The following is a 24466-nucleotide window of genomic DNA, read 5'->3' on the forward strand; positions in this document are numbered from 1 at the left end:
AAACACTGGTCCAACACCTTCACAGCTTTCCATGGCTTTCCATTTGTTATTGGACTCCAGTCACATCAGCCCCAGTCAGCATTGCCAATGGGTGATGGGAGTTGTATTCCAGCAACATCTAAGGGCTACTGATTCCCCATGTAGCAACAGACGATGTCTTGCCCATGATATTGGAAGGCAGGGAGAGTTTGGGGAGGAGGGGATCATGCAAGCCCAAGGTCCACTCATTTAGCTCCAAAGTATAATTTCGTGTTATAGCTGAACGAGCCTTTAGTGGGAAGAACATAGAAGGGCATTCTCTATAGCACCTATTTATTTAACATAGGCTTCATTTGAACTTTAAATTTTTATTAATTTTCCTAGGCTTCTTAACCAGAAATAGCATGGATTCATAAAGGCATTGCTATGTATAGGATTAACTTTCCAAAATTAATATTTAAATGGAAAAACACGTTTGACATGTACACACATACCCAGTATTTATGAAGCTGGGAAATGCTGTGAATCTGGAATCCGACATTTTCAGACAGACTGTTTTCTTATAGATTCTCGTGAAACAAATCTTCTTTTGTTCCAGATTATATTTTGTAGTTTTCCTTTACTAGCTTGAAAATAATGTATAATAATTTTCTCAAAATATAGGTGTTAATAATGATTTTCAATACTGGCTTACAGTTCATGTTTTCTATTAAAAATGTTTTTAAAAATCAGCTCACAGTGGAAGGCTTCAGGAATATTGCTGACAGCTGCAGTGGTATCAAACACTTGATCATTAATGAAATGCCCACTCTATCAGACAGATGTATTCAGGTAAGAAACGGAAACGGTCATATATTTGTTCTGTAAACATATATTCTGTTAATTTCCAGACATGAAAAATATGGCATTTTACAGCAAAACTAAAGAAAACTATTCTAGAAGTTAGCTTAGCTCTATCTTGGTTTTGTTCCCAGTCAGATTAAAAAACAATAGAAGCCACAGTGGCTTTTTACTGGTGAAGTAACAGTGTTCTTCTGTTGGGATGGCCCCACAACTGAGCAGTCCCACAAGTGGCATATTATATCGGGACTCTGCACCTACCACCTGGAAAAGAATGAAGCATCTGAGGATCAGGTTCCTCTTCCCTCCACTAGAATGCTGTGTGCCATGTAGTGCAGGCGATACAGTCTAATTTTCCTGCTGAAAGAAAGGAAAATTCCCATTCCCCATCACCTTTTTTTTGCCAGGCAGTAGATACCACGAGAGAGTTTACTCTTTGAAATCACTGTTCCACCCCTGCTTCATCTGGCTGGGAAGGAGATGTAAAAAAGTGCTCCCCTTTACATAGGATGACTGCACTGCTTCCTTTTTTGGGGGGAGCCTTTCATGAAATAAACGGATAAAGATTTCTATCTCCATGTTCACTTTACACAGGGGATTTCCGTATTGTTACAGGCCCCCTCAATCCTAACCAAAGGGGTCTTTGCCCTCAACCAGGGTCTGTTCTCCTTTGGAGCAATGAAGACACAGTGGAGGCTGTCGTAGCTTTAAGAAATATGTTTTATTCACATATTTACACCTGAATTTAGATGGCGGGAGTCCAGATCTTACAGCATGGTCATCTCAAGAAGGGCTTAATCCCTGAACCAGTGCAGCACTGGAGTCCAAGGCATCTCTCCCATCTATCTTGGATAGCAAGATATTTGACAACTGAATGATATGAGATTATGGTATATTGTATGAGTCCAATCCACCAGTAATCCATAGCAGCTAATAACCCATTACTGTACTGTACATATTTAATCAGAAGATGAGCTCAGATGAATTTACCTACAATCCAATTTGAATCAGATTGTTAAGCACTCAGTAATACAATATGAAAACAAAAAAAATCTAATGGGTGTGTCATTTTTATCAAACATTTAACCTTATGCAGAGATTTCGATTTTGCTTCAGTAGACCAACAGTAGCTACTAAGAGCAATATCAGAATTGATGTGCCATTTTTACTTCTTCAGTTATTAGTATTCAGCTGGATATGAGAGGATAGAAACTCCAGCATTTGTTATTATAAAATGTATATTTTCCACATAAAATACAATGCATTTGAAACCTGTGTATTTTCTCTTAAAGGCTTTAGCTGAAAAATGCCATCAGATTGTGTCTGTTGAATTTAATGAATCCCCACATGTTTCTGATGCAGCTTTTAAAGCACTTGCTAAATGTAAACTTGTCAAGATGAAAATACAAGGTTAGTGATGACATAGTATAATAGTTCCTGCAAAATAGTTGTATGTGCTACCTTTTTACCATGGCGTTGGCTCTTTGACATATATAGACGTGTGCATAAGTAGACATGCTTTTTGTGACTGAAAAAGCTATTGACTTCAGGCCAAATGTAACCTAATTGTTGTTTTGTGATTTCAATAGGGAGTAATCAGATTACTGACCTAACTTTCAAACTCATAAGCAAATCCTGGCCTCATATGAAACACCTTTGTGTGTCTGACTGCCAGAAGATAACAGATTTGAGTCTCAAGATGATTGCACCGCTGCCTGATATTGTTGTACTGAAATTATCAGATTGCATAAGGTATTCCGTTACATTCAAAAGACTGTGTGGGTTATTCCTTTTAACAAAATTGCAAATTAGCAAAAAAAATGTGTTAGCCTCCATGCCTGCAAATAAGCACACAGAATGGAGAAAAGGTCTGTGCCCCAGTGTAACACCACAATATGCTAGACCAGGGGTTGGCAAGGTTTACCTCGCCTGGACCAGTTCACTCCAGCGGAGATCCCTCCGTGGGCTGGATTGCGCCCGTGATTTCCGGCGTCTGCGCAGACACGATTTCCGGCACCACAAAAGCGAGTCCCCGCTCCGCACTGCGCAGGTTTAGCGCAGCATGCGGGGACTCACCGAGTGGGTGGCTCAGTTTGGGGGCGGCTCGTGGGTCGGTTAAACGACCCCCATGGGCCGTTTGTGGCCCACGGGCCTTAGGTTGCCTACCCCTGTGCTAGACCAACCAGCACATTATATTTGTAGAACAGGACACCAACAGCTTCCTTCCCCAAATGTAGTGCAGCAACAGTGATAAAATTTAGACTGCAACAGAGGACATGGCAGAGACAACAAGACTGGGGTTGGTGTGGGCAAGTGTCTACCATAACAGGGCATAACAGGGCTACTCTAGTAAAAGCATCATAAAGCCACCCATTTGAGTGAGACCACAAGAACCAGTTATTCTTGTGTAGTCCTACTGAAGTTAGTGGACTACTGTTCAGTAAATTATTTCAATTTAGTGGGTGACATTCCATACATACCATCTTTGTGTTTGCAATAGAAATCTACTTGTGCAGTGGGATTTGGGGATTCTTTTCTCTCTTCAGTCTCCTGTGTGCTTCTGACCATATGGAGTTGAGGGACTGCGGGAGGCAGTGGGGAGGAAATGGAAGTCCTGTTGAATGAATGGATTACTCTCACCCACAGTGAGAGTAGTAGCTGTCAACTTCCCAGAGCCTGGGTGCCTGAGTACCCACAACTTTCGGTGCCCATTGCCCAGGCACCCATGGTCATGGAGCCAAGTTGGCACTCCTGGTGAGAGTCAAGTTTTGGAAGTAAGTCCAATTCATTTTAATGAGACTTCCTTCTCGGGTAGCCATTTAGCTACCAGATGGAAACAGGTTTCCAACAATCTCATTGTTTAGCTTGTAGTTGTGAAAAAAAACCCTAGCATTGTAGTACCCACTTTTGTAATAGATGCAGAGACAAATATTGACTGCTGTATAGTTTAGTTATAGATGATCTTGCATTCAGATGCTAGTTTTTAGGACATTATTAGAATTGTGACATATATCAGATAACTTATTTTCTATTTGTTTTAGAGTCAGTGATGGAGGACTAAAAGCATTTACTGATGGTGCTTCAGGCTCAAATATACGAGAACTCAGCTTGGCCAATTGTTCCTATATCACTGACAATGCTATCACAAAAATAGCCCACAGGTACCATAATGCCATATATATTATTTGTTTGGTGAAACATAACAGATACGTTTCAGGAATGTTGCTTCAAAATTCTTGTTAAAATCAATCTTCTTTCTGATATCTAGCTTAGGAAAAGATGTTGTGCAAAGTGAGTTGTTGTGACTAAGCCCTGTTGAAATCAATGGAATTCACAGCTCATTTGTAATGTTTTAGGAGTCATGTCAATGGAGCTTCTTAAGAACTGTTCATAGAATTTAGGTTGGAATCCAATAATCACCTGTGAATAAGCCCCATTGAACTCAGCGAATCTTACTTCTGAATAGACAAGCACAGGACTATAACCATGAATCACACACCCATTAATGTCTCAGCTATTTTTTTCTGTTTTGTCACTTTTTGCAAAACTGACAAATTAAAAATGATTCATAGGATTCAGTGTTCAAAATTTCTGATATTCTATGAGTGTTTAGAAAATTATTTTTCTTCCCTAATACCTGTAGATAATTTTATTTATTGCTGGTTTTTATATGGCTCTCTGTGTGTGTACCTATATTTATGCATAATTTGTTTTTCGTTATAATTATCAGATAATCAAAACACAGCAGTTTTGTTTTGGGGATCCAAAAGGCCATATAAGTTCTATGTATCAAATAGGCTTTGGGCTTATGTTCTTTGACTATACATGGCAAACTACTTTTGAAACTCTGAGAACGTCTCAAAACAGTTGAAAGGGCAGGTGGGGTGGGAGTGGGGGTTGTTACTCAAAAGGAAAAGGGAAAAATTCCACTGGGTATATGCAAGTCCCAGGCATACCTGAAGATGCTTTTTTACAACCAGTGTCTGTGTTCTAGTACCTAATAATAACAACGACAATTTCCATTTATTGAAAAATGATCTACTTACTGGTCTCCTTTGGCTAATTTGTTCATGCGAATGTTTCATATTTTATTTTGAAGCTGAGAATGCCTGACATGAACAAAACGGTCAAAAGAGGAAATGAGAAAAGCTTGAAAAAACATTTTACATGTTTTTAAAATACTGAACAGGAATAGTGAGGCAGGCTACAATACAGCCTAACACTGAAGTGCCCAATAACTAATTTAAAACAATATTTATAGGATGGTCTTAGTTAGTATCTTAGGGTATCCTGTTTTGTGAGCAGGTAAATGAACATTTTTTATTGTAATTTTGGAAGTGTCCTATGAAAACCTAAGCCAAAAGTTGCACAGGTATGGCATAATAAGAAAAGAAATAACAAGGTCTATTGTTTTTTAAGGTGCCACAACCTGATTTATCTGAATCTGCGTTATTGTCAATCTGTGACTGATGCTGGAATTGATGCTTTAACACAGATCTCCTCACTTGCATATCTTAATATTTCTGGAATTAATGTCACAGACCAGGTAAAAATGAAAGCACAAAGGCATGGCAATGTGTTCTTGTATGCTCTTAGTATTGCTGTGCCAGCACTTTCTGTGAGTCACAGTGATATTTTCTGTATTATTCTCAATTCCTTTTCTTAATTCTTAACATCCTCTTTGCCTTTTGGTCACTGTAGCACATTGGAAGGATCAAGAAATAGAACAGCATTCAAAAATAAGGGATTACAGCAAGATATGAGCTAAATAGGATAAACTGTAAAGTTTGTGGGTTGGGTTATTGAAACAAGAGATAACTGGGAAAATTGTTTTTTATTAATCTAATAATGTTCATGCTAAGGTTCTTCAGTTAACACAACCAATCTTTCTTACATGTTCACTGTTGACTTATAAAGGTTTGAGACCAAGTATTCACAGCAGTAGCAAAACAGAGTCTCTTTGGAGTGCAAGGTGTGGAAGATCATGGAACTAAGACTAGTTCATGACTTACAGTATTGAAATATTGATATCTGTTACCCCAGAGGCTTAATACAGCCATTTTAAAGCTTACAAATGTTCAATAAACTATTGAAAGTACAGATAGCAGCATATGGTGACAAAGAAGTACAGTTAAATGGCTAAACTAGATGTGAAGTTAATTGTATGAATGCAACAATGTGAGCATATTTTAAAATACAGATTACAGTTGTCAGGGGTTCAGGAGCAGAGACACAGGAGAAGGAGCAAATGGAGAGTGAGGAGGAGGAATACGAGGGGGGTGTAGGCAGTGACAGTGGTCAGAGAGATTCCACGAGTCTCTCCAGCGAATCGGAAGATTCACAGAGAGAAGCGCCGATGGCCAGGGCAAGGGGGGTGCCAAGGGGGAAACACCAGAAGGAAGGGGCCAGCGGGGACTCCCTGAGCAGCAGTTGGAAATCAGGACCAGCGTCCCCACCAGAGCGTAGTGGGGGGGAGGAGTCCCAGGCATCGGGACCAGTCTTCCCACCACCAGAGGGAGGAGATGAGTCAGGATTGGCCACGCCTCCATCGGAGAGCGGGGAAACGGTCAAGAGGAAAGTCACCGGCTGGGCGCGCGCGCCAAGTTCAAATGTACAGGCGAGCGGCACAGCAGGTAGCCCGGATAGGGAGCCAGGTCCCAAAGCCCGCCGGAAGGAAGGGCAAGACTCAGGGGGGTCAGCGTCAGAAGAGTCCAGGAGGGAGGAAACCCCAGGGGGCAGAAGGACCCAGAGGAGGAAGGAACAGCGCAGGAGGTGGAGCCGGGCTAGGATCTTAAACTGGTGCGGAAGGGGCAGTGACTCAGAGGGGACTTCGCCTATCTAGAGTCTAGACGTAGGGTTGCACGCTCTGGCTTTAAAATGGAAATTATACTTCAATAAAGACTTTTGTACATAATATCAGCCTGGCGTTGGTCCTCTGTGAGCTGGGACCTAGAGGCAGCCCTGACAACAGTCATGAGGTGTCCTGAGTAGCATTGGGACTGTAGGAGGTAGGTGTTTTCTCCTCCTCCTGTGAAACACCCTCCCTTTCAAAATTGCTATTTGCATTCAGAGGGGAGTTTATTTTTGGTTACTCTCCTCCCCAGCACATGAGGGTCTGATGTACACCAGGCTGTTTACATTTAAAAAACCATATATGTTAACTGGATATATGGGAAAACATGTTCAATTGTCTGAACAAAGTTGATAAAATGATACCATGTCATATAGAAGGGGTAAGTCCAGGGGCATAGCTAGATGCTCTGACACCCTTTTGTGAAATGGCTACTTAGTCCCATAAGCATGATGCCCCATACTTGCAAAATCCGGGCTTCAAAAAGATTTAGTTGCAGTTAATAAATGGAGGGTGTGATTCATTCTAGTGTTATGTGCAAACCAGCACTTGTGATTGGTCTCTTCCCAGACAAACCTTGAGCTGTGAGCCAAGAACAAATCTGTTCAATCATAGTAAGCCACAAACCATGCCTTATTGTGATGTATGAACCAGCTCAATGAAGCACTTTGTCTGTCTGTCTGTCTATCTCTATATCTATCTATCTATCTATCTATCTATCTATCTATCTATCTATCTATCTATCTATCATCTATCTATCTATCTATCTATCTATCATCTATCATCTTCTGTGTTTTTAGAACAAGTCTGTTTTACTTTTAAAATGTAAATTCAGCCATTTCTGTTAGTTTTCTCTTTCCCTTGTGGAAGATGGAAAGCTGTATTGCATTTAGGGTGTCTTTTTATACCTGTCGTACAAAGGTCATGTAAGCTGTATTCTAACATTCTTGTGTCTTAAGTTTTTCATTAAAATGGATGTAAGGATGTTTGATCTTTCTAGTGGCAAGCATGCTTCAGTTCAGAAAGATATCGTCCTGAGGGCTTTGGGAGCATAGACATCTAAAAATAAGTTTTGGGAAAAAATACATCCTAATAACTCTCTAGCATACTTTGTTGGCTTAAACAAGAAACAATGTTTATAATTTGAATAATATGCAACATATGAGATACTAAAGATGAGAAATATGCTTGCTATGTGGAAATTAATATTTTGCCGTGACCCTTTTTCTTGAAAAAATAACTGTACTACATTTATTCAGTGTTTACTGCACTTTTATTTTGGCTTATAATCAAAGACACAGTGAAATACAAGAACTGATACATTACTAAAAGCAAGGGGCTCAGAGTGGATGTGATTGTTGTAATTGTTACAGTGGAGGTTGTATATTTTAACACAATCGTATGGCAATATTGTTTGCCTTTGGAAATTTTTTTTTTAATTCTTTTTATTAAGTTTCAGTTACAGAAAAAACACCCAGAAAAAAAAACAAAAAAAACGAAACAACAGTTTCAGAAAAAAGAATGAAAAACAGGAAAGAACAAATATCCATACATAACACCAAAAAAACATCAATTTCTGTTACGGTTCTTTGTCTTATACTTATACTTCAAAATTTTATGCCCTTAGGTATTTAGATCTTTCTTCTACCCTGCTATTGACCTCCTTCCCTCCCGATTTCGGGCTTCTTAAAAAAAAAAGTTTTCTCTGCAGCTAATAAATTTTTAATGGTTTGCGCGTCGTAAGGTTTATAATAGACCTGCTATAGTGTTTAAATTTCTATAGTTTCCTTCTATATATACCATAAATTTATTTGCCTTTGAAAAAATTAATTATCCAGCCGTATTCAAAATCTACCCTTCCCCTAATCATTTTCAACTGGCTAGTTTTCCAACACTGCTGACCTTTTTCTTTTTCATATGTCTTTTAAAAAATTCTTAACAACATACAGTATTTAGGAACACGCTTGTCAAGATGGCCCTGCCAAAGGTCCCAAAGATTCTCAGAATCTCTTATCTTCAGAGGCACTCTGATAGGATCCTTGCTTGGAAAGTTTGGTTGCCCTAATTTCATCACAGGATCTCTTTATATTTATATTGTACATTCTCCAGTGGACAGTAGGACATCCCCAAATGGAATATTAAGTTCCTCCCATTTCGCAAGGCAGGAAAATGTCACCACTCCAATGGAATCTGTTTGCCCCTCTCTTGGAGTGACAGTTCATTTTTCCTGCCTAGTTTGACATAATATTACATTAGCCCAGCTCTCGCGATCTGCATTCTAGCCAATAAATACTGTACATTAATTTCCCTCTATCATATTTTCAATTACCTTTTGTGCACTGTGTGGCTGTTGAAGTGATTGCCTGAGAGTGTCATTTTAAATATTTACTTCAAACCAATTATTTGGAGTGTGTGTGAAACTATACATTTTCTTCCTGACTGTGGCTTTAATTTCCTTTCTGAGTTGAGAGAAATCATAGTGGTCAGTATTTTTAACCCGAATGCCCTATCTTTAGGCATCTAAACTTGTACTGATGTATCAAAACATAGGGATTGACGTCCAGATGTACTGAACACGTAAGCTTTCCTTTGATCTTATATCCTGTGAAAAACTGAGCTGCTAATTTTAATAAAGCACAACATCTGAATCAAATTTGGAGATTCATTGTTGCCCAAGGTAATAAAGTAAAGATATGTAATACAAGTAAGGGGACTCATAGCCTTATGGGACATATTTTGGAGAAGAAAAGCCTAAGAAGGAAAGCCTACACAACTTCGGAGTAGAGTCCCTAAGATGGTTGTATCGGTCCTTGGACCCCTTCTTCTGGCAACTCCTGCAGCCAAGCCGGTGCCAAATGTATTGCTCTGCTTTCCTTTGGACCACATCAACATGGCAGGGTGTGTGTCTTGTCATCTGGGCATCCCAGAACCTCCATATACACTGCCCAGGCTTGCACCCCAGGGTGCTGCTAATGCAGCAGTTTGACTTCACCCCTGGAGGCGCACTCCATTGTCTCTCAAGAAAAATGGATGCCAACAACAAGTGTGAATTGTGAGACTTGTCTTTCTTCCAGATCTGCTTCCTCTCCGCATGCCAGTCATTTCATTTATGTTTTCTAATTTAAAAGGCAAGACCAAGCTTGTTCTCTTGGTTAAAGAACAAATACCATATTGACTTTTAAATCACCTGAAGACTGGCTATTGGAAAGCACATAAAACACAGTAGAGCCTTAAGCAAAGTGTAATGTTTGAGGAGGAGAAATATTCAGTACTGTAAGTGTTAGAAGCATGTCCCTAATGTCATTTGTGGCATTCTGGAGGGTATGCTTATCTCAAACATACAGTAAACCTAACTGTAAGGGTGGCTGAGTTTTTATCAATACAGTGGTGCCTCGCAAGACGAAATTAATCCGTTCCGCGAGTCTCTTCGTCTAGCGGTTTTTTCGTCTTGCGAAGCACAGCTATTAGCGGCTTAGCGGCTATTAACGGCTTAGCGGCTTTAAGAAAAAGGAAAAAAACTTGCAAGTACTCGCAAGACGTTTCGTCTTGCAAAGCAAGCCCATAGGGAAATTCGTCTTGTGGAACGACTCAAAAAACGGAAAACTCTTTTGTCTAGCGAGTTTTTCGTCTTGCGAGGCATTCTTCTTGCGGGGCACCACTGTAGTATCTCTTAGAGTGGTGAATGGCACTGTTTAGCAGGAAAACTCTCGAATGAAAATCTTCACTATTACATATATTTACGTGGCTGTTTATTTGTATATATTTTAAAATGTTATATATGGATGTTTTATGATGGCGTATATTTGTAATGCCTAATAAAGGTTTGGCAAAGTGGAAGTAAACAGTAAACAGTGAGTTTGTGGGGAGGGCTCTTCCCCCTGCAAGCCAACTTCACCAGGCCAGGGGGCGGGGCCCACACTCACCACCGCCACAACTTTAAGGACACTTGTGCTGCTGCAGCAAATGTTTAAAATGTTTTTATATATTTTAAACTGTTTTAAAAGTGTTTTTACTTTTTACTTTGTTGTACCACCATAAACGGTGGTTTTTATCCATGTATTTTTATTTTGTTTTGTTTTATTTTGGGTTGGGGTGCGATGGTTGTTGAGTGGGGTGGGGATTGGTTTTGTTTTGGTGTAATTGTTTTTTGTTTGTTTGCTTTTATATTTTGTAAATGGAGGCGAGTATGAGGCTTGGGATTCCTACTGTGGAGGGGCGAGGGAGGTATGGCGGTGGGGGCAGATGTCATAGGCGAAGGGGATCGAGATACGGATATGCTCGTACCCCATCCCGAGAGACGAGGGTAGGGTGAGCAAGGATTACTCACCTCCGTCACTGGTGTTGTGCAATGCCAGGTCTATAGGCAACAAAACCACCACCCTGTGAGATTTCTTCATCTCGCAGGGGGTCGACCTGGGTTGTGTGACAGAGACCTGGGTGCGCGAAGGGGATACTGTTACCTTACAAGAGATGGCGCCCCCGGGTTTCTCCGTCCTCCACCAGTCGCGGACTGTGGGCCGGGGGGGAGGGGTGGCATTATTAATCCGGGAAGATTGTTCTTTCAGGGCTCTACCATCGCCATTGATCCCCGGCATTGAATGTGTTGGCCTAGTGTGGGGCTCCGAGGTGAGCTTGGCTGTCTGGCTGGTGTACCGGCCACCTAGCGCACCAGCAGCCACCCTGTCAGGCCTGCTGGAGGCGGTGGCCGGCTGGGCCTTGGAGTTCCCTAACCTATTGGTATTGGGGGACTTCAACATCCATGCTGATGCCACTCCCTCTTCACAGGCTCTGGACCTGGTGTCTTCCATGGCGACACTAGGGCTCTCCCAGTTTGTTTCGGGCCCCACACATCAAGCAGGCCACACGCTGGATTTGATCTTTGGCGTCGGTATAGATGTGATCATGTTTCCTTCTATGAAGGTGCCATGGTCTGATCACTACGCTCTGAAAGCCAGGATTGACGTTCCACCCCCACCCTGCTTAGGTGGCGAGCCGATTTGGGCTCGCCCGCAGAGGCTGAGGGACCTTGATAGATTCCGTCAGGCCTTGCGGGACCTTGCTCCCCCTGGCGACTCATTGACTGAGCTTGTTGAGGGCTGGAATATCCAGCTCCTGGCAACCATAGATGAGATCACACCTAGGTGCCCTCTGCGACCCCGCAGAAACCGGGCTCCCTGGTTTACCGAGGAGCTTCGGAAAATGAAGCCTCAGACGGCTAGAGCGAGTATGGTGGGGTGCCCGTGACGGAGCCTCAAGAACATCTTATAGGGTTTTTATGAAAACCTACGAGATGGTAGTGAAGGCCGCTAAGAAGTCCTACTTCTCGGCCTCCATTGCATCCGCTAGCTCTCGCCCGGCGTAGTTATTTAGTATAATTAGGTCTTTAACGTCCCTTGAAGGACAGCCAAATTTAAATAACAATTTGACACACAGCTGTGAGGCATTTGCGAGCTTTTTTGCGGAGAAGGTCCTGTTGCTCCGCCATGACCTCCCTGCCAATTTGGATACAATAAAGGAACTGGAGGCCCCTCGACTGTCCTCGGGTCCAGTATTGGACCACTTTGACCGGATATCCCCAGCCGATGTGGACAGACTCCTCCGAGCTGGAAAGCCCACCACTTGTCCTCTCGACCCGTGCCCGTCTTGGCTGATTAGAGCGTGTCCAGACGAGGTGCGGGCCCCCCCTGGGGGATATCATCAATTTGTCCCTTGGCACCGGGACATTCCCAGGGGAACTGAAGGAGGCAGTGGTGCGCCCGCTCTTAAAGAAAACATCCTTAGATCCCTTAGATCTATCCAATTACCGCCCGGTTTCGAATCTTCCATTCCTGGGTAAGGTGATTGAGAGAGCGGTTGCTGAACAGATTGGTAGGTTTCTGGATGAAACATTGGCTCTGGATCCATTCCAGTCCGGCTTCCACGCTGGTCATGGGACCGAGACAGCTCTGGTTGCCCTAACAGATGATCTTCGTAGACAGCTGGATCGAGGCGGGTCGGGGCTGCTGATTCTTCTAGATCTGTCAGCAGCTTTCGACATGGTCGATCATGAACTCCTGGACCACCGCCTTGCCGACGTTGGGATCCAGGGCACAGTCCTTCAATGGCTGCGGTCGTTTCTCTCTGGTCGGGGACAGAGGGTGGCGCTTGGGGGGGAATTGTCATCGCGCCACTCCTTGGTGTGTGGAGTGCCTCAGGGTGCGATTCTCTCCCCAATGCTTTTTAACATCTTTATGCGCCCCCTCGCCCAGCTTGTCCAGAGTTTTGGGCTGGGCTGCCATCAGTATGCTGATGACACCCAACTCTATCTGTTGATGGATGGCCAACCTGACTCGGCCCCAGACACACTGATCAGATGCTTGGAAGCTGTGGCTGGATGGTTACGTGGAAGCCAGTTGAAGTTAAATCCTTCGAAGACAGAGGTCCTCTGGCTGGGACGGGACGATATGGGATTGAGGGGGCAACTCCCATCTCTTGCGGGGGTGCAATTAGTGCCAGCACCGTCCGTTAAGAGTTTGGGTGTAATCTTCGATACCTCCCTCTCCATGGAGGCGCAGATTGCAGCTATAACAAAGGCGGCATTTTTTCATCTCCGCCAAGCTAAGCAGTTGGCTCCTTACCTCTCTCGCCCTGACCTAGCCACTGTGATCCACGCAACGGTCACCTCCAGACTGGATTATTGTAACTCGCTCTACGTGGGGCTGCCCTTGAGACTGACCCAGAAACTCCAGCGGGTGCAGAATGCCGCAGCGAGACTCCTTACGGGGTCTTTGCTGCGAGATCACATTCATCCAGTGCTATACCAGCTGCACTGACTCCCGGTGGAGTAGAGGATCAGGTTTAAGGTGCTGGTTTTAACCTTCAAAGCCCTATACGGCTTAGGGCCCTCGTACCTACGGGACCGCCTCTCCTAGTATGCCCCACAGAGGAACTTACGGTCTTCAAATAAAAACATCTTGCCAGGCAGGGCAAAAAGCCCAGAATAAAATTTAAGATTTTAACTGATGCAAAGGAAAGGGGGGGATTTGCCCTGCCAGATTTGAAACTTTACTATGAATCAGCAGCTTTCTGCTAGTTAAAGGACTGGCTGCTTCTTGAGAACACAGACATTTTAGATCTGGAAGGTTTCAACAATTTTTTTGGGTGGCATGCATATCTCTGGTACGATAAAGTTAAGGCTCACAAAGGTTTTAAAAATCATATTATCAAATAATGGAGGTTTATAAGTTGGATAGGAAAATCGGTTTCCAGGTGGAAAAGTCAAAATTGGAAACAGAGTTGTTAGAATCCAAAACTAAGAACTTGTCAAGTTCTTATAACTTGCTGCTGAAATGGAATACACAGGATGAAACGGTTGAATCAGCTATGATTAAGTGGGCACAAGATATTGGACATAACATTATGTTTGCTGACTGGGAAAAGTTGTGGACCACCGGTATGAAATTTACGGCGTGTAACGCCTTAAGAGAGAATATTATGAAAATGATTTATAGGTGGTACATGACCCCAGTCAAGCTTGCAAAAATTTACCACTTATCAGACAATAAATGTTGGAAATGTAAAGAAAATGAAGGTACATGCTTTCACCCCTGGTGGACATGCCCAAGGATTAAGGCTTTCTGGGAAATGATATATAATGAAATGAAAAAGGTATTTAAATATACCTTCTTGAAGAAACCAGAGGCCTTTCTCCTGGGTATGGTTAGCCATGTGGTGTTAAAGAAGGACAGAACATTATTTATGTATGCCACAACGGCAGCAAGGATACTTATTGCAAAGTATTGGAAGACACCAGATCTACCCACTCTGGAGGAATGGCAGATGAAGATGACGGACTACATGGGACTGGCAGAGATGACTGGCAGAATCCGAGACCAGGAGAAAGAGACAGTGGAAGAAGATTGGAAGAAATTGAAAGACTATCTTAACAAATATTATAAAATTAATGAAGGTTAGAATTGACATGGGTTTAGAAATTTTGTGGTTTTCAGGGATGTTAATTATGGAAAAAGAACGGAATTATTAAAGATTTTGGGAAATAAGGGATTGGATTTGCTGATTAGATAATGAAATTAGAATACAGAAGGGGGAGGTATGAGGAGGTCGGGGAAATTAGGTTTAAGAAAATAAGGATGGAAATTATACGTGTTTTCTTTTTGTTTTTTGTTTATGTATGTCTCTATTGTTAAACTTGAATAAATATCATTTAAAACAAAACAAAACAAAACAAAAAAACAAATAAAAACATCTTGAAGGTCCCAGGCCACAGAAGTTAGGCTGGCCTCAACTAGAGCCAGGGCTTTTTCGGCTGCGGCTCCAACCTGGTGGAACGTTCTGTCACAAGAGACAAGGGCCTTGCAGGACTTGACATCTTTCCGCAGGGCCTGCAAGACAGAGCTGTTCCACAAGGCCTTTGGTCAGGGCGCAGCCTGACTCCCTCCTTTGGCAATCTTTACAAAACTTTAGTTTATGGTTGCCATCAATTTTGATTTTAATTAATTTTTATAATGTTTTTATAATGTTGCACTATTTTAGTGTTGTTAGCCGCCCTGAGCCCGGCTTCGGCTGGGGAGGGCGGGATATAAATAAAATTAATTATTATTATTATTATTATTATTAACCAGTACAGATTTGGCATTGGCCTTTTTTAGTGGAGAATGCATAAATTCTTTTACTCTCTCTACACTCCCAAATGGTGAAAACTGCCATAACTGAAAGTCCAAGGATTCCTTTGACATAAGGCTATTTACCCTGTATCCCAAATGATTTAGTCAAGGTTTAATCGTTATGTATTCTACAAAAGTTGGTAGTAAGTGGGGAGTCCTTATCCAGTGTGTGTGTGTGTGTGTGTGTGTGTGTGTGTGTGTTATGGATTGAATTATGAAAATAGGCTGTTTCCTTCTGCTTTTTCATTCATACTTTGTTTCCTTCAAACATGAAAAGCTGTCAAAAGACCTTTTATTATGCAGTAAAATTTTACACATATACCATGAACATGTCCTACTTTTTCCATGTAATAATGTTATTAACATGCACTACATTTTGTTCTTTCAGCTAACCATTTCATGAACATTTTCACAACATGTTTTTCTCTCTTGGTTGGATTCAAGGAATTAGTACAAAAGCAATACGCTTGCTTATTTACAGATGTGAGTGGGTGTTTACAGATATGATACTTGGAATTCACAAGTTAATTCGCTGATAATGCAGTAGCTTCCTCTCTGTTAAAGATAAGTGTCACAGAAATTGCGTGGACAGGCGGAGTCCCCAGATCTCGAGTGGTTCCCCCCCCCGTCATGTGGAATAACGACTCTAGACAACGTGCTATGGGATTAAATTGGCCACAACTTTATTAAATTTCAAATGTGGGTAGACCTTGGCTCAGGCATTGGGCGTTCTCCCTCCCCAGTCCCCAGCCGGGGACCTAGGGAGCTACAGGGTTATCCAGTGTGTGTGTGGGGGGGGGAAGGGCTGGCTCTGGAGAACATATGTTCAAGCAGAGATAGCCGCCCCCGTTACGCTGCCGCTGCAGGGGAGAGCAATGACGACCTTTCGGCGTACAGTCAAAGCCTCCCTTCAGAAACCCCTTTAACGGGGAACCCTGGTATCGCCGCCGCAAAGAGGAAGATGGACTAAAGGATTCCGCCCAAGGCCTGATACCGCCAAAGTTGTGACGTTTTGCTACGGGAAAGGCGAAACCTGCCAATGCAGGGAAATTCCTTTCCGGCCCTTTAACAGCGACCTTATCGTAGCAGCGCCCGCATACCTGTGTGTCAGGGCTGCCTCTAGGTCCCAGCTCACAGAGGACCAACGCTAGCCAGTAATAACGTATAAAAGTCTTTATTGAAGGTTAGTTTCCATTTCCAAACCGCAGCGTGCAACTCTACGTCTTAGAAGCTAGACCGGCGAAGCTCCATCTGAGTCTCCGCCTCCTAGACACCAGTAGAAGACTCTAGCCTTACTCCACCTCTTCCGTTGTTCTTTCCTCCTCTGGGTCCTTCTGCCCCCTGGGGTTTCCTCCTTTCTGGACTCTTCTGACGCTGACCCCCCTGAGTCTTGCCCCTCCGGCACGTAGAGGGCCCCTTTGCGGATGAGCAGTCCGTCGCGTATCTGGAACTCGTCATCCTTCGCTGTGCCGCGGCGCACCTCCTCCATCTTGGCTCGTGCGAAGGAGTCCGTCTGCAGCGCGCGCCATACTGCGTCCAGGTCCACCGTGGCTGAGGCGCATGCCCACCCTTTCGGTGCGAAAACGCGTTTGGCCGCCGCCGGTGCCTCTTCCTCGAGATACTGCAGTTTCCTGGATAGCGCATCCGCCATGATGTTGTTGTCTCCCGGGATGTATTCTATCCTGAAGTCAAAATCTGCAAAGAACTCCGCCCAGCGGATGTGTCTCTGGTTCAGGAACCTCGCCGTGCGCCAGTACTCCAAGTTCTTATGGTCCGTGCGGACCTGCACCGTGTGCTTGGCTCCGATGAGGAAGTGCCGCCACGCCTTGAACGCGGCATGAATGGCCAGCAACTCTCTGTCCCAGATGGTGTAGTTCTGCTCCGACTTGCTGAGTTTTCTGGAGTAGAAAGCGCACGGCCTCCAGTCCCCTTGTGGATCTCGCTGCAACAGGACTGCCCCCACGGCTCTGTCTCAGGCATCCGTCTCAACCCTCATGGGTTTGCTGGGGTTTACATGTAGTAGTTGTTCTTCAGACGCGAAGAGACGCTTGAGTTTCTGAAAGGACTGCTCCTCCTGCTCCGTCCAGATGAATTTCTTCTTCTTGGAGCTGAGGGTGTCGGTGATGGCCACCCTCTGCATGGCGAAACCCTTGATAAACTTGCAATAAAAGTTGGCAAAGCCGACAAACTTCTGGACCTCCTTCCGATTGCACGGGCTTTTCCAGTCCAGCACTGAGCGGACCTTGGCGCTGTCCATGGCGAGTCCCTTGTCTGACAGCTTGTAGCCCAGGAAATCCACCTCCGTCACGTCGAACTGGCACTTCTCCAGTTTGGCGTAAAGCCTGTGCTCTCGTAGTCTCTGCAGGACTTCCTTGACATCCCTCTCGTGGGCCTCCTGCGACTCCGAGAAGATCAGGATGTCGTCCAGGAAGCAGACGCATTTCTTGTAGAGGAGACCCGCCAAGACGTGGTGCATGAAGGCTTGAAAACAGTGGGAACCATTTTGTAATCCAAACGGCATAACTCTATATTCATAGGTGCCTAGCGGCGTAAACATGGCCGTCTTCCACTCGTCGCCCTCTCGCACGCGTATAAGATTGTACGCTCCGCGTAGATCCAACTTGGTAAAGATGCGACCTTTCCTCACCGTCGCCAGCAGGTCATCGATCTTGGGCATGGGGAAGGCTGTGGGCTTGGTTTTTGAGTTCAAGATTCTGTAATCAACTACCAGCCTCTTTTGGGGCGTGTCCCGCTTCTTCACAAAAAACACGGGACTGCCCCCCACTGCCTTGGATTCCCGGATGAATCCCCGCTGCAAGTTGTGATCTATGAACTCCTTGAGTTCTTGCATTTCATCCTCAGACATGGAATACAGTTTTCCAGTTGGCAGCGTCGCCCCCGGCAGGAGGTCAATCTTGCAGTCGTAGGGCCTGTGGGGAGGTAGCTTGTCCGCCTCTGTGCTGGTCCCGGGGGAAGGTACCGTGGGTGTAAGCAGAGTCCACACGAAGAGGGGCGAGGTCCAAGACGGGGAGCCGGGCGGGGAACAGGTACGCTGGAACAGGAGGCCGAGCTGGGAACTGGAACACCGGATAGTCAGGAACAGGAGGCCAAGCAGGGATCAGGAACACAGGAAGGTCCAAAGCCAACAACGACGTTGCTCCCGCAACCTGGGGCCAGGCTGACTGGGCTTTTATCCTCTTCTAAGGCCGGGGGCGGTCCCGGCCCCCAGGAGCCCCGCCTCCTCTGGCCTTAAGGCGAGCACTCCTCCTGGGGGCAACCAGTTCCCTTCGCCTCTCTGCCCTAAGCCTCTGCAGATCAGGAGAGGCCGAAGGGTTACTGGGCCCTGGAGGAGGCTCACCTGTGGCCACTGAGTCGTCAAGCCCCTCTGGGGCCAGAAGGGCTTCACCTGGGGCCAGCTCCTGATGCTCTGTCACAGGTGCAGGCTCTTCAGCATCTAGGCCTTGCCCCAGTTCAGCCGGCCCTGGAGGCGGGGACTCCTGTGCAGGCTGGGATTCCTCTGGTTCATCCTCTGAATCGGAATCCCAGGCCATCACACCATCCCCCCTCCCAGGCCCCCCCCTCAACCGAGGGTCCGGACCCGGCTTGCCGGGGTACGTCGCATGGAACTCTCGGAGGCAGGCAGGTGCGTGGACGTTGGCCGCTGGTTCCCAGGAACGGTCCTCCGGTCCATACCCCTTCCAGTCAATGAGATACTGCAGCTTTCCCCTGCGGTATCGGGAGTCCAGGATGCGTTCCACCTCATACTCAGGCTCTCCCTGAACCAACACTGGCTGCGGACGGGGACGGTTCGGGTGGAACTCGTCGGGTGGGGCCACCGGACTCAGCAGGGACCTGTGGAAGACCGGGTGAACCTTCAGGGTTGCGGGTAACCGGAGACGGAATGCTACAGGAGAGACTTGGTCCACGATAGGGAACGGGCCGGTGAAGCGGGCGTCCAACTTCCGCGAAGGTCGAGAGGGGTGGAGGTGGTGAGTGGAGAGCCAAACCAGGTCACCGACGCGAAGTTCCGGCCCCACCTGGCGGTGGCGGTCGGCCTGGGCTTTGTACGCTTCCTTGGCCTGGTGCAGTTGCTCCACCAAAAGCTGTTGCTGGGACTGGAGCTCTTGAAGCCACTCCGTCACCGCCGGGACCGCGGATGCCGGCAGCACATCTGGAAACAGCCGTGGATGATAACCGTAACTGGCCTGGAACGGGGTCTGCTGGGTGGACGCATTCACCGCGTTGTTGTAGGCGAACTCCGCCAATGCCAGGTGGTCGACCCAGTCATCCTGCTGGTAGCTGCAGTAACACCGGAGGTACTGCTCCAGCACCGCGTTCGCCCGTTCCGTCTGGCCATCGGTCTGTGGGTGGTAGGCTGACGAGAGGCAGACCTCTGTCCCGAGGGTCTGGTGTAATGCTCGCCAGAACCGGGATGTGAACTGAACGCCCCGGTCGGACACCACGCGCTCTGGTAGGCCATGCAGGCGGAAGACATGCTGAAGGTACAGCTGAGCGGTTTCCTTGGCTGTGGGTACAGATGGGCAGGGGGTGCAGTGCACCATCTTGGTGAAATGGTCGGAGAACACTAGAAGGCAGGTACAGCCACGAGACGGGGGTAAGTCCACTACAAAGTCCAACGAAACCGTGTGCCAAGGGCGCGGTGGAACTGGCAATGGCTGAAGTAGGCCGGGGGGTCGCCCGGTAGGACCCTTGGCGCGCCGGCAGACATCACAACCAGCAACGTAGCGAGCCACGTCGGCCTTCAGGCGGGGCCACCAAAACTCACGACTGACCAGATGGGTGGTCCGATACCGTCCAAAGTGCCCCGCTGCTGGGGCATCATGGGCCATCCGGAGAACCTCCAGCCGCAGTGGCCCTGGCGGGATGTACAGACGGCCGTGGTGCAGCAGAAGGCCCTGATGCAGGACCAGCCCCGGACACTGTGGGCTGGACCCTTCAGCCAGCTCCCGGAGTCGTTCCTGGGCCCAAGCGTCGACCCGCTGCTGTTCCCGCACCCGAGCCTGCAGTGGTTCCGCCTCCTGGGTGGCCAGGAACGCAGCTGGAGGTAGGATCGTGGTGGGTTCTGCTTGCTGTACCGTGTCTGCGTTGTCTTCAGGTTTCCGGGACAGGGCATCTGCCTTCTGGTTCTGAGAGCTAGGGATATAGCGGATCCGGAACTGGAACCGGGAAAAGAACAACGCCCACCGGATCTGTCTTTGGTTCAGCTTGCGGGTGGTCTGGAGGTACTCCAGATTCCGGTGGTCGGTTCTCACCTCCACCGGATGTCGTGCCCCCTCAAGATGGTGGCGCCAGACCTCAAAGGCCACCTTGATGGCCAGTAGTTCCCGCTCCCACACAGTATAGTTACGCTCCGCTGGTAGGAGCTGGCGGGAATAGAAGGCACAGGGCAAGAGTGGCGCTTCAGGTCCATTCTGTTGAGACAAGACGGCACCGAGAGCCGTACTGGAGGCGTCGGTCTCCACCACAAAGGGTCGAGAGGGGTCAGGATGTTGTAAGATCGGCGCCCTCTGGAAACAGGCCTTCAACCCCTGGAACGCCTCCTCTGCCTCCTCGTCCCAGGAAAACGGCGTCTTTGGGCGCAGTAGCCGGGTCAACGGGGTGGTGCGATGAGCATAATCTGCGATGAAGGTCCGGTAGTAGTTGGCGAACCCCAGGAAACGCTGTAGGTCCTTGCGGTTCCGGGGTGCCGCCCATTCTCGAACCGCTGCCACCTTCCCAGGGTCCATCTGCACCCCATCTGGAGAGAGCCGGTGACCAAGGAAGTCCACAGTCCGCTGATGGAACTCGCACTTGCTGAGCTTTGCGTACAAACGGTGCTCACGCAAGCGCTGCAGCACGGTCCGGACATGTCCCTCATGGTGAGCCGGGTCACGGGAGTAAACCAGTATGTCATCCAAGTACACCACCATGTACTTGTCTAACAGATCCTGGAACACGTGGTTGATGTAGCGTTGGAACACAGCAGGCGCATTGCATAAACCAAAAGGCATAACCAAGTATTCGAACTGCCCGTACCGGGTCCCAAACGCTGTCTTCCACTCATCCCCGGCTCGGATCCGAATCAAGTTGTAGGCCCCCCGGAGGTCCAGCTTGGTGAACACCTGTGCCCCTTGCACCCGCTCCAGCAACTCCGAAATAAGGGGCAAGGGGTACCGGTCTGGGATGGTGATTTTGTTCAGGGCTCGGTAATCATGGCAAGGACGGAGTTCCCCACATTTCTTCTTAACAAAGAGCACTGGTGCCGCAGTAGGCGAGGTGGAAGGCCTAATGAACCCACGCTCCAGGTTCTTGCGCAAGAAGTCCTGCAAAGCCTCGCGCTCTGGCTCTGTTAGAGAGTATAAGCGACTCACCGGTAGGGGCGCTCCGGGCTGGAGGTCTATGCCGCAGTCAAAAGACCGATGCGGCGGCAGCTGGTCTGCCCCCCGTTCCTCGAACACGTCTTGGTAGTCCCGGTACACGGCTGGGAGCGTGGGTGCTGCCTCCTCCGTGGGTGCGGCCGCTAGCATCTGCGACTGAGCATGGGAACATGGATCTGGGAAGTGTACGGTCCGTTTGACCCAGTCAATCTGAACGTTGTGAGCCTCTAGCCAGTCCATTCCGAGCACCAGGGGGAACCGGGGCATGGAGGCAATGTCCAAGGTTCGCACCTCCCGGTGCTGCTGGAGACACAGGACCAAGGGCTGGGTCTCCCGAGTGACGGCACCCGAACGCAGGAGCCGTCCGTCAATTGCCTCCACCTGTACCGGTTCTGGCTTGTTCTGAAGTGGCACCTGATGATGAGCGGCAAAGGCAGCGTCCATATAGGAGCGGGTTGCCCCCGAATCTACCAAAGCGTGGGTAAGAATCCAGGGCCCACCTGGAGGGTAGAGACGCACCGGTACCATGAGATGTCGCAATTCTACTGGTGAGGGCCCTTCTTGCATGGTTTGGGACCCCACGTTGCTAGGGCCTTCGGCTACCGAGGTTGGCGGTTTCCCTGCGACTCGTAGCTTCTCGGGACAGGAACGGGCATAATGTCCACCCCCACCGCAGTAAAGGCACAGGTTCCCCTCCCGACGCCGCGACTTCTCCGAGGGGGAGAGCCGAGGTCGCGCAGCCCCGAACGGCGTTGGCTCGACTGGCAACTCGGCTGTGGGCGTGGACCTGCTGGGAAGGACTGGCGCCAGGAGTCGGGAGTGCTGGCGGTCCCGGGTCTGGCGACGGTCCTCCAACCGATCATCTATCTGCAGGCTCCGCTGAATGAGGGTATCCAGTGTGGTGGGACGATCCATCATGGCCAACTGGTCTAGTATCTCGTCCGACAGTCCCTCAAGATACTGGTCCCGTAGTGCAGAGTCATTCCAAGACAAGTCTTGTGCCAACAGCCGAAATTCTGTGGCGTAGGCGGCGGCTGTGGACTTGTCCTGTCTCAACCGACGAATCGCCCGATTGGCTTGGCTCTCCTTCAGTGGGTTACCAAACGCAGTCTCTAAGTGGTTACAAAACCCCACATAGTCCGTTAGCAAAGGAGAGTCTTGCCGGAGCAGTGGCAAAGCCCACTTGGCCGCCTGGTCCTTTAACAAACTGATTAAAAAATGCACCTTGGTGCGGTCGTCAGGGAAGTTCCGGGCTCGCCCCTGAATGTACAACTTGGCCTGGGCGAGGAACATGGGAAAACTGGCCTGGGTCCCATCAAATTTCTCTGGCAAGGCCACTGGGTACTTGCCTGGAGCTAGGGCGTCGGCCCCAGGATCTGGAAAGGCTTCCAACCGCTGCTGAAGCGCCGCAACCACATCGCTTAGCTGCTGAACGGTGTGGGTCAAGGCCTGGTTTTCCTGGGCCAATGCCACCAGCGCAGCCGCCTGGTCAGCCATGGCCTCTGGCTTTTCCCGAACGCACCCCAACGAAGGGGGAGTGCGGGTGTGGCGGGAGCAAACTGTGCTGGTCCCGGGGGAAGGTACCGTGGGTGTAAGCAGAGTCCACACGAAGAGGGGCGAGGTCCAAGACGGGGAGCCGGGCGGGGAACAGGTACGCTGGAACAGGAGGCCGAGCTGGGAACTGGAACACCGGATAGTCAGGAACAGGAGGCCAAGCAGGGATCAGGAACACAGGAAGGTCCAAAGCCAACAACGACGTTGCTCCCGCAACCTGGGGCCAGGCTGACTGGGCTTTTATCCTCTTCTAAGGCCGGGGGCGGTCCCGGCCCCCAGGAGCCCCGCCTCCTCTGGCCTTAAGGCGAGCACTCCTCCTGGGGGCAACCAGTTCCCTTCGCCTCTCTGCCCTAAGCCTCTGCAGATCAGGAGAGGCCGAAGGGTTACTGGGCCCTGGAGGAGGCTCACCTGTGGCCACTGAGTCGTCAAGCCCCTCTGGGGCCAGAAGGGCTTCACCTGGGGCCAGCTCCTGATGCTCTGTCACAGGTGCAGGCTCTTCAGCATCTAGGCCTTGCCCCAGTTCAGCCGGCCCTGGAGGCGGGGACTCCTGTGCAGGCTGGGATTCCTCTGGTTCATCCTCTGAATCGGAATCCCAGGCCATCACAGCCTCCTTCTCGCAGAAGACCTCCAAAAACGCCTTGTACTTGTTGGGTACCGCTTGCACCATGCCTAGCTGTAGTTGTGGAGCATCCTCTTGCCCCTCATCCTCCTGGGTAGGCAGTATGCAATTCGCTGCGCAGTAGGAAGAGCTGAAGGTCAATTGGCGCTGGTACCATGCTAATGCCGGACTGTGCCGGTCCAGCCAGCTCATGCCCAACACTATGGGAGTGTCCGACAGTTGGGTGACGTTGAAGCTGATGATTTCGCGATGATTCCCAATTTGCATCACCATTGGCGGTGTTTGCTGCACCACTTGTCCCCCTAGCAACTCCCTGCCATCCACTGTCACCACTTTCAACGGCATCGTGGCAGGCAGGAGCGCTATGTTATGTCGAGTGACATATAAAGTCTGCATTGCTGCCAGAGTCAATGGTGATAGGGATTTCCATGGTGAGTCCAGTGGGCAGCTGAAGCGATGCGGTGAGTTGCACCACTGGTTTGGGTGGGAGGGGGTCTGTGGGCTGTAAGATCCCTGGGGACTGCTTCACTGACTCGTCTGGCTGGGCCCCAGTACTTCTGATTCCAGCCAGACATCGTCGTTT

At 48.1% G+C, this 24466-nt stretch overlaps 1 protein-coding gene across 2 annotated transcripts in view; it reads left to right on the plus strand.

The window, feature by feature from the left end:
• FBXL13 (F-box and leucine rich repeat protein 13) overlaps positions 1-24466 on the plus strand; it is a 94439-nt gene that overhangs the window by 55849 nt on the left and 14124 nt on the right. For both annotated transcript variants that reach the window (XM_081879123.1, XM_081879122.1), the window contains exons 13-17: positions 712-810; positions 2112-2229; positions 2409-2571; positions 3861-3980; positions 5239-5365. In XM_081879123.1, coding sequence (XP_081735249.1) covers positions 712-810; positions 2112-2229; positions 2409-2571; positions 3861-3980; positions 5239-5365 — 627 coding nt within the window. The remainder of the gene's footprint in view (positions 1-711; positions 811-2111; positions 2230-2408; positions 2572-3860; positions 3981-5238; positions 5366-24466) is intronic.

The sequence above is a fragment of the Podarcis erhardii genome (genome assembly GCF_964252035.2).
Source record: "Podarcis erhardii genome assembly, chromosome: 10".
In the NCBI taxonomy this organism is placed as follows: domain Eukaryota; kingdom Metazoa; phylum Chordata; class Lepidosauria; order Squamata; family Lacertidae; genus Podarcis; species Podarcis erhardii.